The 18,118-nt window shown below is 64.3% G+C and overlaps 2 protein-coding genes across 2 annotated transcripts; both read right to left on the bottom strand.

Annotated features, from left to right (window-relative positions):
• Positions 1-240: 240 nt before the first annotated feature.
• GLTSCR2 (glioma tumor suppressor candidate region gene 2) lies at positions 241-3,755 on the bottom strand. The gene is made up of 13 exons (XM_015273800.4): positions 3,527-3,755; positions 3,342-3,406; positions 3,136-3,223; positions 2,811-3,031; positions 2,403-2,473; positions 2,212-2,307; positions 2,013-2,117; positions 1,667-1,852; positions 1,411-1,586; positions 1,264-1,330; positions 521-597; positions 374-430; positions 241-287 (listed from the first exon to the last, which is right to left on the bottom strand). The coding sequence occupies exons 1-13, from the start codon at positions 3,724-3,726 to the stop codon at positions 281-283; spliced, it is 1,416 nt and encodes a 471-aa protein (XP_015129286.2). The 5' UTR covers positions 3,727-3,755; the 3' UTR covers positions 241-280.
• Positions 3,756-5,485: 1,730 nt separating this feature from the next.
• LOC107049991 (EH domain-containing protein 2-like) lies at positions 5,486-17,372 on the bottom strand. Its single transcript, XM_025144491.3, has 5 exons — positions 16,002-17,372; positions 15,126-15,223; positions 12,450-12,862; positions 11,022-11,186; positions 5,486-6,049 (listed from the first exon to the last, which is right to left on the bottom strand). Exons 1-5 carry the CDS (start codon positions 16,397-16,399, stop codon positions 5,510-5,512), a joined length of 1,614 nt encoding a protein of 537 aa, XP_025000259.1. The 5' UTR covers positions 16,400-17,372; the 3' UTR covers positions 5,486-5,509.
• Between the last annotated feature and the right edge of the window lie 746 nt (positions 17,373-18,118).

The following is an 18,118-nucleotide window of genomic DNA, read 5'->3' as shown; positions in this document are numbered from 1 at the left end:
GTGGGAGTGCTGGGTGGGGAGGGCGCTGTGTCATCACACATCCCCCCCCTTCCCCCTGCCCGGGATTTACCGTGCTTAATCCACTCGCTAATAGTTCTAAAGAAGGGAAAGGGGCTGAGCCAGGCACCATCTGCCAGGACCCCTCCCCCTCCGCCACCGGGGGGGCAGTGCCCCTCCCTGGCCCCACATGTGCTCCCCCAGCTCCTGTGTGCCCCCACCATGCAAACCAGGAGATGAGGAGGAGGTGCAGAGAGGTTTTTATTGGGCTGGGGATTCGCAGCTACAACCTGCAACAGAGACAGAGGTGGGTTGGGGATGAGGGGGGGCTCAGCCCCACTGCAGCCCCCAGTGCCCCCCCGCAGCCTCCACTCACGTCACTTCCCGGAATGCCCTCTTCTCCACGTACTTCAGGCGGTATTTCCTTTTGAACCTGGAGGAGAAGGAGGAGGAGAGGGGGCTCAGAATCGACCCCAAATCCACCCCCAGGACGCCCCCCCCCCCCCCAAAGCCCCCCACTCACTTTGCCCGCTCCCGGGGCTCAATCAGGCTCCGTTTCTGAAGGCTCTTGAAGCGGTCGTGCAGAACGCTGCCCTCGGGCTGAAACGGGGGACCACAGGTTGGGGGCCGCAGGGTCACTCCAAACCCCCCCCACCCCCCATTCCATAGACCCCCCCAGCCCGGGGGTCCGGCGCCCTCAGCGCCCAAGCCCCCACCCCCATGGTGAGGCCCTGGGAACCCTGGGGGGTCTTCACATTCCACAGCATGGGGCTGCGAATCCTCGCAGTGCAAGGATGGGGCTCATCATGGGGCGCCGGCCCCCCGACCCACAACAGCCCCCCACCAAAACCCCCCACCCCCACCTGATGCCAACACCCCAATACCAACACCCCAACCCAATGCCATGGCCCCACGCTCCATGCCAGGAGCCCCAACCCAACACCAAGCCCTCAAAATCCAACGCCCCACCACCAAGACTCCAAACTCCGTGCCAAGACCCCAAACCCAACCCAACGCCAAGACCCGACGCTCCATGCCAAACCCCAGCTCCAAGACCCCAAAACCCAACACTCCAACCCCACTGCCAAGACCCCAAACTCCAACGCCAAGGCCCCAGATTTGCAATGCCAAGACCCCAAAGCCCATCAAACCCAACGCCGAGCCCCCCAGCTCCACGCCGAACCCCCCAACCCAATACCAAGACCTCAAAACCCAACCCCACGCCCCCCAACTCCCAGCCCCCCCACCCCAAACACCCCCTCACACCTTCAGCGTACGCAGCGACTCCGCCAACTCATCGCTCAGCTGCACCTCCAGTGCGGGGTCCTCATACCTAACAGATCCAGGGAGGTGAGGGGGGGTCAGCACAGCGCCCGGCGCCCCCCGGCCCCCCACAGCCCCCCCCCCACTCACTTGATCCTCCCCAGGCGCCGCGGCCGCCCCTCCATCTCGCGCCGTTTGGCCTCCCTTGCCCTCCTCCGCCGCAGCAGTTCCTGTTCCCAGCGCCGCAGCTGCCGGCCCAGCGAGCGCAGACGGAACAGCTGCTGCTGCCGGCACCTCCACGCCTTCTCCTGGCGCCGCCGCAACTCCTGGGGGGGGGGAACACAGCCTCAGCCCCCCACCAGGTCAGCCCCCCCACCCACATCACCCCCACCGCCCCCACACAGACCTGCGCCCGCGCCTCCTTCTCTTTCCGCCGCTGCTGTTCCGTCTTCTTGCCCGGTCTGAGGGGCGGCCTGGGGGGGTCCGAGGGTTGTGCCCCCCCCACTGCTTCTTCTTTCTGCTCCTCTTCCTCCTCCTCTTCACCCTCCGACTCCTCCAGCAGCCCCTCGCACTGCTCCCGGAACACCGTCTCCTGGGGGCAAAGCACCGTCAGTCCCCTCCCCAGAGTTCCCACTCCATGTTATTGGGGGGGAGGAGGGGGGGGGAAAGAGTCCTGCCCTGAGCACCGCCACCCCCCCAACCCGAAGACCCCAACCCAGCAGGCTGTTTTGTGGGGGCCCATGGGGTCTCACCGCAGTGGGGGCCTCAGCAGCTGTGGGGAAGCGGAGCTGCCGCTCTACTTTGTCCTCTGCCCTCTTCTTCATCACCTCCACCTCATGCGCCTTCAGCAGCAGTGCCTGCAAGGGTGGGGGGGGGACGGATGACACAGTCCATCACCCCCCATTCAGGGGGTGAACCCCCCCCCCACAACAATCCCCCCCCCCCCCAAACCTGGTGGTCTTCAAAGGTGGGGTTGTAGGACCCCCCGGGGGCGATCACCTCCACGGCCGGGAGCTGCGATGGTTTCTGCTGCAGCCTGGGGGGGCGCTGGGGGAGGGGGGGGCAGCCACAGTGAGGAGTCCACTGGGCTGTGCCCCCCCCAAAACACCCCCCAAATTCCCCCCCCTCCCCCCCCCACTCACCTTCACCCTCTGCTTCTGTGTCTGCTGCAGGAACCATGAGTCCTGCCCCACCAGGGCCCGCTCCAGGGGGTCTGCGGGACAGTGAGACAATTTCCAGCCATCCCCCTCCCCCAGTTTTCATCCACCCATCCCATCTCCCCCCCCCCATTTCCCTCCATCCCATCCCATCTTCCCCCCCCCCCATTTCCATCCATCCTATCCCATCCCCCCCCCCATTTCCATCCCACCCCATCTTCCCCCCCCCCATTTCCATCCATCCCATCCCATCCCCCCCCCCCCCAGCTTTCCATCCATCCCATCCCCCCCACCCCTCATTTCCATCCACCCAATCCCTCAACCCCCCCCCCCCCCCCCCATATCCACCTCCCACCCCCATTTCCACTCAACCCACCCCTCCCTCATCCTTACTATCATCTGCCCAGATATCATAGAAGCTCCTCCCGGGATCCACGCGCCCCTTTTCAGGTGCCTTTTCCCTGGGGGGGCCCCGGGGGGGGGCGGCAGCGTTTTGCAGCCGCGTTTGGAGCCGTCGCTCAGCGCGCGGCAGAACCCCCCTCTGTGCCAACCGCTCCCAGAACTGCCGCCGCCGCCGCTCCTTCTTCCCATTGGGGATCTGATGGGACAGAATGCTGCGGGGGGGGAGGGAGGTGGTGGTGGTCAGAGCTGGGGGGGGGTCCCGCATGGGACCCCCCCCCAACTCTGAGCACCCCCCCCCCCCCCTTCCAAATCTCACTCTTTGGGTGGTGGCACTTTAGAGTCGGGCTGCAGCACCAGGTCGATGTGAAGGGGTTTCTCACGGATTTTATTCTTCCTTTTCCGTCCTGGGGGGGGGGAGGGGGGGTAATAAATAAATCTCTATGCTCCCCCCCCAATCAAACGCAGGGGAAGGGTCCGGGGGGGGAAGGGGGGGGAAGCCTAACGACCCCCCACAGCGCTCACCCTTCTCAGCATTGCCCGTATCCACGAAGAAGAGCCCCGCGTCGGGCTGCTCGGCGATCAGACCGCTGCAAAAGGTATTGGGGGGGGGGGGGGAGGTTCAGGCGGCCCCCCCACCCCCACAGCCCCCTCCCCCCACCCTCCGGACCCCCCCCTCCACCCACCGAGGCCTTCGCCCCCCCCCTCACCCCGCCACGCGCTGCTGCAGCGTCACATCCTCGAGGAAATCGCCGATCTCTCGGCCCAGCCGCGCCTCGGGCCCGGCCCAGCGCTTCCAGCCCTTCTTGCGGTTCCGGGGGCCGCGGTTCCGTCTCCGAACGGCGGTCGCGGGGTCCCGCGCGGACGGGGTGAGGCCCAGAAAAGAGAGCGACTCCGCGACCGCCGCCATAGCGGTAGGGAGAGCGTGCGGGGAGGGCCGCACCGGAAGTACAGCGTAGGCACTTCCGGTCTCCGGGATGGGAAAGGCGGGGAAGGCGCCCCCTCGTGGCTGGAGGACCCGTACGGTCCGCACTGCCCACCCCGTGCAAACGGAACCCCCCCCCCACCCCACGAGCCGCCCCGCCACGCACAGAGCCACGTGACGCTCTGCTCCCCCCCCTTTACAGGCCGCGTACCGCCCCCTCCCATTTACCCCCACATATACACCCCTTCCCGTCCCCCTCATATATCCCCCCCCCCACGACGCTCTCCGTATATAACCCCCAAATGTGCCCCCCACGTTCCCCCCTGTTATGTCCCCCCATATACAACCCCCAAATGTGCCACCCCATACACCCCCCTGCGTATAACCCCCCATGTCCCCCACGTATAACCCCACGTGTCCCCTTATACATCCCCTATACACATATCCCCCCTGGGCCCCCCCATATATAACCCCCCCAAATCCCCCCATACACACCCCATACATACATGCGCCCTATAAACGTCTCCCTATACCCCCACACATACCCCATACACACCCCATACATACATCCCTCCCCATACCCCCATATGTACCCCATATGTACACTGCCTCCATATACATCCCCCTGTACCCCCATACGCACCCCATACACACCCCATACTCACATCCCCCCACATATAACCCCCCAAACCCCCATACATACCCCTATGTATCCCTCCCATATATACCCCCCCACGTAAACCCCCCCCATACACTCCCCATATAGAACCCCCCCATACACCGCCCCCATATAGACCCCCTCATATTGACCCCCCCCATGTAGACCCCCCCATATATACCCCCCATACAGACCCCCCCATACACCCCCCCACGTAAATCCCCCATACAGAACCCCCCCATACACCGCCCCCATATAGAACCCCCATATTGACCCCCCCATATATACCCTCCATACACCCCCCCACGTAGACCCCCCCCATATATACCCCCATACACCGCCCGACATATAGCCCCCCCCATACACCGCCCCCATATAGACCCCCCTCATATTGACCCCCCCATGCAGACCCCTCCATACACCCCCCCACGTAGACCCCCCCATATATACCCCCCATACACCGCCTGACATATACCCCCCCATATATCCCCCACATAGACCCCCCCATATAGACCCCCCCATATTGACCCCCGATAGAGACCCCCTATAGACCCCCCTCATATTGACCCCCGATATAGACCCCCCCATACTGACCCCCGATATAGACCCCCCCATATAGACCCCCCCCATATTGACCCCCGATATAGACCCCCCCATATTGACCCCCAGTATAGACCCCCCGATACAACCCCCCCATACTGACCCCCCATATAGACCCCCCCATATTGACCCCCAATATAGACCCCCCGATATAGACCTCCCCATACTGACCCCCGATATAGACCCCCCCCATACTGACCCCCCCATGCAGACCCCCCCATATTGACCCCCGATATAGACCCCCCTCATATTGACCCCCAATATAGACCCCCCGATACAGACCCCCCCATACTGACCCCCGATAGAGACCCTCCCATATAGACCCCCCCATACTGACCCCCGATACAGACCCCCCCATACTGACCCCCGATATAGACCCCCACATATAGACCCCCCCCATACTGACCCCCCCATGCAGACCCCCCCGATACAACCCCCCCATACGCCCCCCCCGCCCCCCATCCCCGCCGCACATCCACACTGCGCTGCGCTCCGTGCCTTTATTCCGCCTCACTCTGCCGAGCCCTTCTGGCGCCGCTTGGAGGGCGGCACGAGGCGCGGCGGGAGGTCGCTGGGCAGCCCCCGGCCCTCCAGCTTGGCGCCGATCAGATGCCCGGCCAGCGCGAACTCCTCGGCGTCCAGCATCCCGTCGCGGTCCACGTCGCTCAGCTGCCAGATGCGGCCGAGCACGGAGCGCGGCAGTTTGCTGCCCACCATCCAGCCCCGCGCCTGCCGCCCGCTCAGCTTCCCCCCCAGCGGGCACAGCCCGTAGAAGATCTCGTCGTACTTGGCCTTGTCCTTCGTCACCACCCACTCGTCCTCGCCGCCCTCCCCCTCCTCCTCCTCGGCCTCCTCCGCCCCCTCCACGAAGGGGCCGCGCCGGGCGCCCTCGAACGCCCCTCCCTGCACGCCCGGCGCCGCCTCGCCCTCCTCGCGGCGCAGCAGCGGCATCAGCGCGGCGATGTCCCGCGTCAGCAGCTCCTCCAGCGCCTCCAGCAGCCGCGGCTTCAGCGCCGGGAAGCGCGTCAGGTCCTGAGCCAGGAGCTGCTCCTGCGGCCGCGTGGGCGTTGGGGATAGGGGGGTCACTGGGACTGGGGGCGTTGGGGATGGGGTCACTGGGATTGGGGGCGTTGGGGATAGGGGGGTCACTGGGACTGGGGGCGTTGGGGATAGGGGGGTCACTGGGATTGGGGGCGTTGGGGATAGGGGGGTCACTGGGATTGGGGGCGTTGGGGATAGGGGGGTCACTGGGATTGGGGGCGTTGGGGATAGGGGGGTCACTGGGACTGGGGGCGTTGGGGACATGGGGGTCACTGGGACTGGGGGCGTTGGGGATGGGGTCACTGGGATTGGGGGCGTTGGGGATAGGGGGGTCACTGGGATTGGGGGCGTTGGGGACATGGGGGTCACTGGGACTGGGGGCGTTGGGGATGGGGTCACTGGGACTGGGGGCGTTGGGGATAGGGGGGTCACTGGGACTGGGGGCGTTGGGGATAGGGGGGTCACTGGGATTGGGGGCGTTGGGGATAGGGGGGTCACTGGGATTGGGGGCGTTGGGGATAGGGGGGTCACTGGGATTGGGGGCGTTGGGGACATGGGGGTCACTGGGACTGGGGGCGTTGGGGATGGGGTCACTGGGATTGGGGGCGTTGGGGATAGGGGGGTCACTGGGATTGGGGGCGTTGGGGACATGGGGGTCACTGGGACTGGGGGCGTTGGGGATGGGGTCACTGGGACTGGGGGCGTTGGGGATAGGGGGGTCACTGGGACTGGGGGCGTTGGGGATAGGGGGGTCACTGGGATTGGGGGCGTTGGGGATAGGGGGGTCACTGGGATTGGGGGCGTTGGGGACATGGGGGTCACTGGGACTGGGGGCGTTGGGGATGGGGTCACTGGGATTGGGGGCGTTGGGGATAGGGGGGTCACTGGGATTGGGGGCGTTGGGGACATGGGGGTCACTGGGACTGGGGGCGTTGGGGATGGGGTCACTGGGACTGGGGGCGTTGGGGATAGGGGGGTCACTGGGACTGGGGGCGTTGGGGATAGGGGGGTCACTGGGATTGGGGGCGTTGGGGATAGGGGGGTCACTGGGACTGGGGGCGTTGGGGATAGGGGGGTCACTGGGATTGGGGGCGTTGGGGATAGGGGGGTCACTGGGATTGGGGGCGTTGGGGACATGGGGGTCACTGGGATTGGGGGCGTTGGGGGCTTTGGGTTGGGGTCACTGGGATTGGGGGCGTTGGAGATAGGGGGGTCACTGGGACTGGGGGCGTTGGGGGCTTTGGGTTGGGGTTGTTGCGGTCTTTGGGTTGGGGTCACTGGGATTGGGGGCACTGGGGATAGGGGGGTCACTGGGACTGGGGGCGTTGGGGATGGGGTCACTGGGATTGGGGGCGTTGGGGATAGGGGGGTCACTGGGACTGGGGGCGTTGGGGATAGGGGGGTCACTGGGATTGGGGGCGTTGGGGATAGGGGGGTCACTGGGATTGGGGGCGTTGGGGATAGGGGGGTCACTGGGATTGGGGGCGTTGGGGATAGGGGGGTCACTGGGACTGGGGGCGTTGGGGACATGGGGGTCACTGGGACTGGGGGCGTTGGGGATGGGGTCACTGGGATTGGGGGCGTTGGGGATAGGGGGGTCACTGGGATTGGGGGCGTTGGGGACATGGGGGTCACTGGGACTGGGGGCGTTGGGGATGGGGTCACTGGGACTGGGGGCGTTGGGGATAGGGGGGTCACTGGGACTGGGGGCGTTGGGGATAGGGGGGTCACTGGGATTGGGGGCGTTGGGGATAGGGGGGTCACTGGGATTGGGGGCGTTGGGGATAGGGGGGTCACTGGGATTGGGGGCGTTGGGGACATGGGGGTCACTGGGACTGGGGGCGTTGGGGATGGGGTCACTGGGATTGGGGGCGTTGGGGATAGGGGGGTCACTGGGATTGGGGGCGTTGGGGACATGGGGGTCACTGGGACTGGGGGCGTTGGGGATGGGGTCACTGGGACTGGGGGCGTTGGGGATAGGGGGGTCACTGGGACTGGGGGCGTTGGGGATAGGGGGGTCACTGGGATTGGGGGCGTTGGGGATAGGGGGGTCACTGGGATTGGGGGCGTTGGGGATAGGGGGGTCACTGGGATTGGGGGCGTTGGGGACATGGGGGTCACTGGGACTGGGGGCGTTGGGGATGGGGTCACTGGGATTGGGGGCGTTGGGGATAGGGGGGTCACTGGGATTGGGGGCGTTGGGGACATGGGGGTCACTGGGACTGGGGGCGTTGGGGATGGGGTCACTGGGACTGGGGGCGTTGGGGATAGGGGGGTCACTGGGACTGGGGGCGTTGGGGATAGGGGGGTCACTGGGATTGGGGGCGTTGGGGATAGGGGGGTCACTGGGACTGGGGGCGTTGGGGATAGGGGGGTCACTGGGATTGGGGGCGTTGGGGATAGGGGGGTCACTGGGATTGGGGGCGTTGGGGACATGGGGGTCACTGGGATTGGGGGCGTTGGGGGCTTTGGGTTGGGGTCACTGGGATTGGGGGCGTTGGAGATAGGGGGGTCACTGGGACTGGGGGCGTTGGGGGCTTTGGGTTGGGGTTGTTGCGGTCTTTGGGTTGGGGTCACTGGGATTGGGGGCACTGGGGATAGGGGGGTCACTGGCATTGGGGGCGTTGGGGATGGGGTCACTGGGATTGGGGGCGTTGGGGATAGGGGGGTCACTGGGATTGGGGGCGTTGGGGATAGGGGGGTCACTGGGATTGGGGGCATTGGGGATAGGGGGGTCACTGGGATTGGGGGCGTTGGGGACATGGGGGTCACTGGGATTGGGGGCGTTGGGGGCTTTGGGTTGGGGTTGTTGGGATTGGGGTTATTGGGGTCTTTGGGTTGGGGTCATTGGGATTGGGAGCACTGGGGCCTTTGGGTTGGAGTCACTGGGATTGGGCTTATTGGGGTCTTTGGATTGGGGTTGTTGGGGGCATTGGGTTGGGGCATTGGGGACATTGGTGTCTTTGGGTTGGGGTTGTTGGGCTCTTTGGGTTGGGGTCATTGGGATTGGGGTCATTGGGGTCTTTGGGTTGGGGTTATTGGGTTGACTGGAATTGGGGTTATTGGGGTCATTGGGTTGGAGTCTTTGGGTTGGGGTCATTGGGGGCATTGGGCTGGGGTGATTGGGATTGGGGTTATTGGGGTCATTGGGATTGGGGTCATTGGGGTCTTTGGGTTGGGGTCGTTGGGGTTATTGGGATTGGAATCGTTGGGTTGGGATCATTGGGGTCATCGAGGTGACTGGGAATGGGGTTATTGGGGTCATTGGGTTGTTGTCGTTGGGGTGACTGGGATTGGGGCTGTTGGGTTGGAGTCATTGGGATGACTGGGATTGGGGTCATTGGGTTCGGGTCATTGGCGTCATTGGTATGACTGGGATTGGGGTTATTGAGGTTGGGATGATTGCAATTATTGGGATTGGGATTATTGGGTTGCAATTATTGGGATGATTGGGGTGAGTGGAATTATTGGAATTTCTGGGATTACAGGATGGGGATTATTGGGATTGAGATTACTGGGATTATTGGAATAGGATGATTGTGTTGGGGTAATAGGGATGACCGGGATGATTAGGAGTGGGGCTATTGATGGGGATGATTGGGATTTTTGGGTTGGGATTATTGGGATGATAGGAATTACTGGGATTATTGGGGTTGGGATGATCAAGACTGGGATGATTTGATTGGGATTGGGGTTGGGATTGGGGTGGGATTTGGATTGGGGTTGGGATTGGGGCTGGGGTGGGATTAGGGTGGGATTGAGGCTGGGGTGGGATCAGAATGGGATTGGGGTTGGGATTGGGGTTGGGGTGGGATTGGGGTTGGGGCTGGGATTAAGGTTAGGATTGGGATTAGGGTGGGATTGGGATTGGGGTGGGATTCGGATTGGGGCTGGGGTGGGATTAGGGTGGGATTGGTGTTGTGGTTGGGGTGGGATTGGGGTTGGGATTGGGGTTGGGGTGGGATTGGGATTGGGGTTGGGGTTGGGGTGGGATTGGGGTGGGATTCGGGTTGGGGTTGTGGTTGGGGTGGGATTGGGGTGGGATTGGGGCTGGGGTTGTGGTTGGGGTGGGATTGGGGTTGGGGTTGGGGTTGTGGTTGGGGTGGGATTGGGGTTGGGGTGGGGTTGGGGTTGGGGTTGTGGTTGGGGTGGGATTGGGATTGGGGTGGGGTTGGGGTGGGATTGGGGTGGGATTGGGGTTGGGGTTGGGATTGGGGTTGGGGTGGGATTGGGATTGGGATTGGGGTTGGGGTTGGGGTTGGGGTGGGATTGGGGTTGGGGTTGGGATTGGGGTTGGGGTGGGATTGGGATTGGGGTTGGGGTTGGGGTTGGGGTGGGATTGGGATTGGGGTTGGGATTGGGGTGGGATTGAGGTTGGGGTTGGGGTGGGATTGGGATTGGAGTTGGGATTGGGGTTGGGATTGGGGTGGGATTGGAGTTGGGGTTGGGGTGGGATTGAGATTGGAGTTGGGATTGGGGTTGGGATTGGGGTTGTGGTTGCGGTGGGATTGGGATTGGGGTGGGGTTGGGGTGGGATTGGGGTTGTGGTTGGGGTGGGATTGGGGTTGGGATTGGGGTGGGGTTGGGGTGGGATTGGGGTTGTGGTTGGGGTGGGATTGGGGTTGGGATTGGGGTGGGGTTGGGGTGGGATTGGGGTTGGGATTGGGGTGGGATTGGGGTTGGGATTGGGGTGGGGTTGGGGTGGGATTGGGGTTGGGATTGGGGTGGGATTGGGGTTGGGATTGGGGTGGGGTTGGGGTGGGATTGGGGTTGGGATTGGGGTGGGGTTGGGGTGGGATTGGGGTTGTGGTTGGGGTGGGATTGGGGTTGGGATTGGGGTGGGGTTGGGGTGGGATTGGGGTTGGGATTGGGGTGGGATTGGGGTTGGGATTGGGGTGGGGTTGGGGTGGGATTGGGGTTGGGATTGGGGTGGGGTTGGGGTGGGATTGGGATCACGGCCGCGGGTGGTCCGGCAGCAGACCTGCATGCGCGCGCAGTCGGGGAAGTCTCCGGGCGGGATGTGCTGCTCCATCTGAATGCGCGCGAAGAGCAGCGGCAGCTGAGCAATGAGCTGCTTCTTCTTGTGCCCCTTCCCGAACACCGCCGGCATCTCCTTCTTCAGGCGGCTCAGGATGTGTGCGTGCACCTGGGGGGGGGGCGGGGGACCCCTCAGTCCTGGGACCCCCTCAGTCCTGGGACCCCCGGGGGGGGGCGGTGCCGAGCGCCCACCCCCACCTCGACCCCCCCCCCCCCATCCCCGCTCCATCGCGTCCCCTCCAATCCCCATCCCTACCCCACGTCACTCTCGCCCCATATCCCCCCATATGGCCCCCCCACCCCGTATCGCCCCCCACCCCTCCCCGCACCCACCCCCATATCCCGCTGCCTTTGGCCCCCTCCCAGCGGGGCCGTGCCCGGATGCGGCGCACAAAGGGCCGCGGCTGCAGGTGGCCGGAAGAGATAAGGCTGAGCCAAAATGGGGGGGGGAATCAAATCACCTCCCCCCCCCCCCCAAAAAAAAAGGCATCTGCCCACCCACCCCACAGCCCCCCCGGCCCCATAGGCAGAGGCCACAGCGATGGGCTGAGCCATGGGAACCCCTCGGCCCCATTGCTGCTCCCAGTCCTGGGGGTCATCGCGGCAATGGGGGGGACATGGGGGGGGGTCAGGGGTGGGAAAGGGGGGGGCAGCGTTAATTATTGTGCAGTCAGTATGGAGGAAGCCTCGTTAGCTCACGGGAAGCCCTTAACGAGGAAACCATGCACAGGATGTGATGGGGGGGTGTGATGTTCCCACCCCCCCGGGCAATGTGGGGCCATTGTTGGGGGTGGCCCCGAGCCGGGGGGGGGGGGAGGGGGGGTATCCCTCCTGGTGCTGTGGGGCGGGGGGGGGAGATGGGTGTCCCGGACCCCCCCGACATAAAACCCCATTGGTGCCACAAAACAGAGGGGACCGCAGCACCCCCATCCCCATCGGTGCCACCAAAGCAGAGGGGACCAAAGTGTTCCCCCCCTGAACTCCCATCCCATAAACGGGCAGAGGGGGCCGCAACGGCCCCTCCCGGTGGTCCCATCCAGGCACAGAGATGTGTCACAACCCTATTGGAGCCACCAGGGCACCGTGGTGCCCCCATTGCCCCCATTGCCCCCATTGTCCCCACCACCCCCACCACCCCCACCGCCCCCATTGCTCCCATCGCCCCCATCACTCCCATCGCCCCCATCACCCCCACCGCCCCCATCGCCCCCATCACTCCCATCGCCCCCATCACCCCCACCGCCCCCATCGCCCCCATCACTCCCATCGTCCCCACCACCCCCACCGCCCCCATCACTCCCTGACGTCTCTCCGGGTGAAGGAGGACCCCGTGGGGCTGCGCCCCCCCCCCGCCCCCCCCAGCCCCACTCACCCTCACCAGCCGAGCCCTCTTGACGAGGTCGTTGAGCTTCCGGAGGGCGGAATTGCGGGGCAGGTTCTGGATCTCCTGGAACAGATCCTGCTCCTCCAGCTCGAAGAGCCGCCGGTTGTCGGCGATGAGCAGCGGCTCCGACCAGAAGGAGCCGATGAAGACCCGCAGCACCTCGGGGGTGTTGAACACCTTCCCCAGGGACCACATCAGCGCCCCGTAGACCCGCATCAGCTGCTGCGTCTCCACCATGTCGGCTTTGTTCAGCACCACGCGCACTTTGTCCTCGTTGCCCCGCAGCGCCCGGATGGCCTCGGAGAACTCATCGGAGATCTCCAGTTTGTGGGCGTCGAAGAGGAGGATGATGAGGTCCACGCGCTCCGCAAACCACTGCAGCACGGCCGGGAAGTCGTAGCCTGGAGGGGGTGTGGGGGGGTGGGGGGGGGGAGCTCAGTGCCGAACCCGACCCCAACCCCAAACCCAACGTCAAAGCCCAGCGCTGAACCCAAACCCCAAACCAAACACAACCCTGACCCCCAGCACTGAACCCAACCTCAACCTCAAACCCAACGCCAACCTCAGAACCCACCTTTGAACCCCACCCCAAACCCAACCTCAACCCCCACCCCCAGCACTGAACCCACCCTCAACCCCAAACCCCAACCCCAACTTCAACCCCAACATCAAACCCCAGCAGTGAACCCACCCTCAACCTCAAACCCAACGCCAACCTCAGAACCCACCTTTGAACCCAACCCCAAACCCAACCTCAACCCCGACCCCCAGCACTGAACCCAACCTCAACCCCAAACCCCAACCCCAAACTCCATCAGCAAACCCAACCCCACCTTCAATCCCAACCTCAAACCCCAACACTGAACCCAACCCCAACCTCAGAACCCACCTTTGAACCCAACCTCAACCCCAAACCCCAACCCCAAACTCCATCAGCAAACCCCAGTACCGAACCCAACCCCAACTTCAACCCAAACCTCAAACTCCAACACTGTACCCAACCTCAACCCCAGCCCCAAACCCAACCCCAAACCCCAGCACTGAACCCAACCTCAACCCCAACCCCAACCCCAAACCCCAGCACTGAACCCAACCTCAACCTCAACCCCAACCTCAAACCCCAGCGCTGAACTGAACCCCACCCCAACCCCAACCCCAACCCCAAACCCTAGCACTGAACCCAACCCCAACCCCAACCCCAACCCCAACCTTGACCCTAACAATGCCAAACCCCAACCCAGCCCAATGCCAACGTTTGACCCCAGACTCCACCGCAACCCCAAACCCCCACCATAAACCCCGAACTCAACCCCGACCCACGACCCTGAGTGGGGCTGCTGCCCGTGGGGGGGCCGTAATGGGGGGTCCCGCAGTGGGGCTGCGGTTAATGGGGTGTGACGGACACGGCCCTCCTCGTGGCCCCCCCATGGCGCGGGGACCCCCCCCCCCCCTCCCCTTTGTGGGAGATTTTTTCAGCCTAAAAAAACCCAAATCAACGAAACACCAAAAAAGGGAAAACGCGGAGCAGTCCCGGAACGGCCCCGATGTCCCCGAGCCGACCCCATCCCCGACCCCATCCCCGTCCCATTCCCCCCCCCATCACTGCCCCCCCCCCTTTAGGGCCGCTCCATCCCCGCAGGAGGAGCCCCGCGCCCCCCCCGCCCCCCCCCCCGCACATTCCACCACCGGGAGCGCCCGGGAAGGGTCGGAATGCGGCTGTGGGTCCAACGCGGCCCAACCCGGACCCCCCCGTGACCCCCCCCGCCCCGGGACCCCCCCAGGGACCACATTTCAGCCCCACACACGGGGGGGTTCCGTCCCTCCCCGCCCCATTGCTGTGGGGCCGCCGCCAGCGCTCTTGGCCGGGCTGAGCCTTTGGGGTGGGGAAGGAAAAGGGGGGGTGGGGGTGGGGGCACAGCCGTTGCTATGGGGCGGAAAATTGGCGGTGGCCCCCCCCCCCCCCCCACCGCCTCCTACCAACACCGCCAATGTGTGCAGAGGGGGAGGGCCAGGATTCCCCCCCCCCCCCCCCTCCACGGAAGCCCCTCCCCCAAAGGACCCTCCTCTTTATGCAGGGGGACCCGCGGGACCCCCCCACTCTGTGCGGGGGGGGCACCGCCCATGGCGCTGCGCCCGGGGGCTCTCAGCGCTCCCATTGGCACCGGGGGGGGGGGGGGGGGGGTGGTTGCACCATCCCTCTGCCGCTGCTGTGGCATTTTGCAACGCCCCCCCTCCCCCCCCCCACCCACTGGGACCCCTCCGGACCTTCGCCGCCCCCCCCGCCCCCCAATTATTTTCCTTGCCCCCCCCCCCAATCATCCCAATTTGAGGCGCGTTTCCCATCAGCACCCCACTATGCTTTGCCCCCCCCCAGCAGCACTTTTGCTCCGCAGCCCCCACTGCTACCCATTTCGCTGTGCCCCCCCTACTTTGCTTTAACCCCCCCCATTTTGCTGCGCCCATCTATTTTGCTTTGCCCCCCCCCCATCACTCTTAACCCCCCCATCCCATCCCACCATGGCCCTCCAACCTCTCCGTGCTCCCCCATACCTCCCTGTACCCCCCATCTCTCCGTGCCCCCCCATTTCACCTCGACCCACACCTCTCCGTGCCCCCCCCCCCCCCATTTCTCCACACCCCCATCGCTCCCCCCCCCCCCCATACCGCGGCAGACGCGCTGTTTGGCCCCGGACAGAATGCCGGGGGTGTCGATGAGGCTGATGCTCTCCAGCACCTGGTTGGGGAGGTGGGCGCACATGAACCTGTGGGGGGGGGGGGGGGGGGGAGGGGGTGGACACACACGGGGGGGTCACACAGTGCCCGTTAGGACCCCCCCACCTCCCCCCCCTCCGCCTGACTCCGACTTTCCAAAGGCTTTGGCAACGCCAGGGCTGCATTCCTGAGCGCTGCATCATCTCCCCCCCCCTCTGGCAAAGCGGGGGGAGACCCAGTGGGGGGGGGAGGGGGGGGCATACAAGAGTCCCCCCCCCCCAAAAAGCAGAGCCCCAAACCCCCCAATGCGCGGCTGAGGTTTGGTGACGACGTTTGGCCAAAAAGGAGCAAATCGGGGCACCGCGTCCTGCCCCAAATCCCCCCATTCTTCCCCCAAAATGTGACCTATTTTGGCTCAGTGACCCCCCCAAAAATAATAATAGGTGGGAATAAAGGAGAGGGGACCCCCCCCAAATAAGAAACCCACAGGTGGTTGTAAAGGACTGTCCAGGAATTCCCCACTCAGAACCGTGGGTGGAATTGGGGGTGAGGAGGAACCCGGGGGGCATTTGGGGTCATTTTACCCCAAATCGCCCCATTTTTCCCCAAAACGCGACCCCCGCTTTGGCTGAAAGCGCCCCCACCCCCCAAAAAGGGGAGGGCTGTCGCGGGGGGCAGAGCTGAGGGCCACCAATGCTGCTTTTACGGCAGCAGCACACGAGCCAGGCGGCCATCCTTGGGAGGAACCCCCCGGGGCTGAATTTTGGGCCGAAAAAAAGGCTTTTTTGGCACCCCCCGCCCCCCCCACACACACAGCCCGGCGCTCACCGGTTAAGGAAAGTGTTCCCGAAGGGGTTGAGCTTGCGGAAGGGTTTGTTGGGGTCGACGATGAGCGCGTTGCCCGGCGTGATGCCGGCGGCGTCGCCGTGCATGATGGCCACGAAGGAGTCGGTGGTGGGCTCGGGGCCGACGCGGGCGCCGGGGATGTCCTCCTCCAGCAGGTAGCGGATGAAGGTGGTCTTCCCGGTGGAGTACTGCCCGGCCACCAACACCATGGGCTTGTTGTCGAAGTCGGCGTCCTCCAACGCCGGCGAATGGAAGTCGTGGAAGCGGTAGAACTCCTCCACCGGGAGCAGCTTCTTCTTGTAGAGCTCCTTCAGCCCCGCGGTGACGGTGCGCACCACCTCGGGGCTCTTCTTCTCGTGCCTCCGCATCCAGCTGAACATGGCGCCGCCGTCAGCGCCCGGCCATGGGCCGGGGGGGCTCTGGAGGGGGTCTTCGGTGGGTTCCGGGGGTCTTCGGTGGGTTCCGGGGGTCTTTGTTGGCTTTCGGTGGGTTTTTGGTGGTCTTTGGGGATCTTCGTTGGGTTTTGGTGGTCTTTGGGGTTCCTTGGAGGTCTTTGTTGGGTTCTGGCGGCCTTTGGGGGTCTTCTTTGGGTTCTTGGTGGTCTTTGGGGGTCTTTGGTGGGTTCTTGGGAGTCTTTGGGGTTCCTTGGAGGTCTTTGTTGAGTTTTGGTGGTCTTTAGGGGTCTTCGTTGGGTTTTTGGTGGTCTTTGGGGTTCCTTGAAGGTCTTTGTTGGGTTTTGGTGGCCTTTGGCGGTCTTCGTTGGGTTCTGGGTGGTCTTTGGTGGGTTCTGCTGGTCTTTGGGGGTCTTCGTTGGGTTTTGGCGGTCTTTAGGGGCGTTCGGTGGTCTCTGGGGATGTTCAGTGAGTTTTGGTGATCTTCGGAGGTCTCTGGTGGGTTTTGATGGTGGCCTTTTGGGGCTCTTCGGTGGGTTTTGGTGGTCTTTGTTGGGTTTTGGTGGTCTTTGGAGGCCTTCTGTGTTCCTCGGTGAGCTCTGCTGCCGCTTGGGGTCCTCTGGTGGGTTCTGTTGGTCTCTGTTGAGTTTCTCCGGTGGTCTCCGGGGCTCCTCGGGGGGCTCCGGTGGTCTCTGAGCTGAGACTCGCGGCGGTCGGAGCCCCACTGCTGTCAGTGGGGAAAACGTCTGCTTTCCACCCGAAAAAAGGTGCTTTTCCGCTCCAAAAAGTTAAGACTTCCACCCCACAAAGATCTTTTCTACCCCCCCCCCCCAAAAAAAAGGGAGTTTTCCACCCAGAGGGGTTTTCCGCCCCCCCGAAGGACCCAACTCGGGACGGTTTGGGGGGCGCTGTGGGGGCGGCGCTGCCCACGTTGAGTCCCGGCGGTCCCACGGAGCGACTGAGCGCGGCCGGGAGGCGGCGGGGGAGAAAAGGGCCGGGGGGGGGGGGGGGGAATAAATTACCATAAATTACGGGGGGGGGGGGAGGGGGGGGGATGAAGGCAGAGCCATAAAAGCGGAAAAAAAAGGGGGGGAAAAATAAATAAAATAAAGGTTGCGCTGAGGCGGAGCCGGAGGGGGCGGCGCTGCCTTCCGCACGGCGCCGGACGCGGACCCCCCCCACCCCCCCCCCACTGACCCCCCCTCCCCCCCTCCCCCAACGTCCCACCCAAACACAGCGCTGCCAAAAGGGGCTTCAAAAGAGCGAAAAGTGTGGGATTTAACCCCAAAAGGGGGTCGGGTCGGGTCGGGTCGGGGGGTCGGGGGGGGTTTTGTGGTAAGGACGGGCAGAGCGAGGCGGGCGCAGTTGTTAAAAAGAAGAGCGATTTAATTTACACCGAAGTAGTAAATGTACAGAACTCCTTAAAAAACGGTATGCACAATAAATACGGTACAAAATCGGCGGGGGCTGCGGGGGCGGCGCTGCTCCGTTCCCATCCATGGAGCCGTTTTTCCTCTCTTCTTCTTTTTTTTTTCCTTTTTTTTTTGGCCTTTTTCCCCATTTTGGGGGCTGAGCTCCGGGGGGGGGGGGGGGGGCCGCGGATCTCCCTCCGGATCGGGGGGGGTTCGGGGGGGGGGATGGGGGGGGCGCCGACGCAGAACGGCTTTTTGGGTGGAAAAAGGGCGCTTTCGGGGCTCTCCGTCGGCT

This window comes from Gallus gallus, chromosome 38 (assembly GCF_016699485.2).
Source record: "Gallus gallus isolate bGalGal1 chromosome 38, bGalGal1.mat.broiler.GRCg7b, whole genome shotgun sequence".
Taxonomy (NCBI): domain Eukaryota; kingdom Metazoa; phylum Chordata; class Aves; order Galliformes; family Phasianidae; genus Gallus; species Gallus gallus.
The sequence above is the reverse complement of the archived record's forward strand: the minus strand, read 5'-3'. Positions and strand labels throughout refer to the sequence as shown.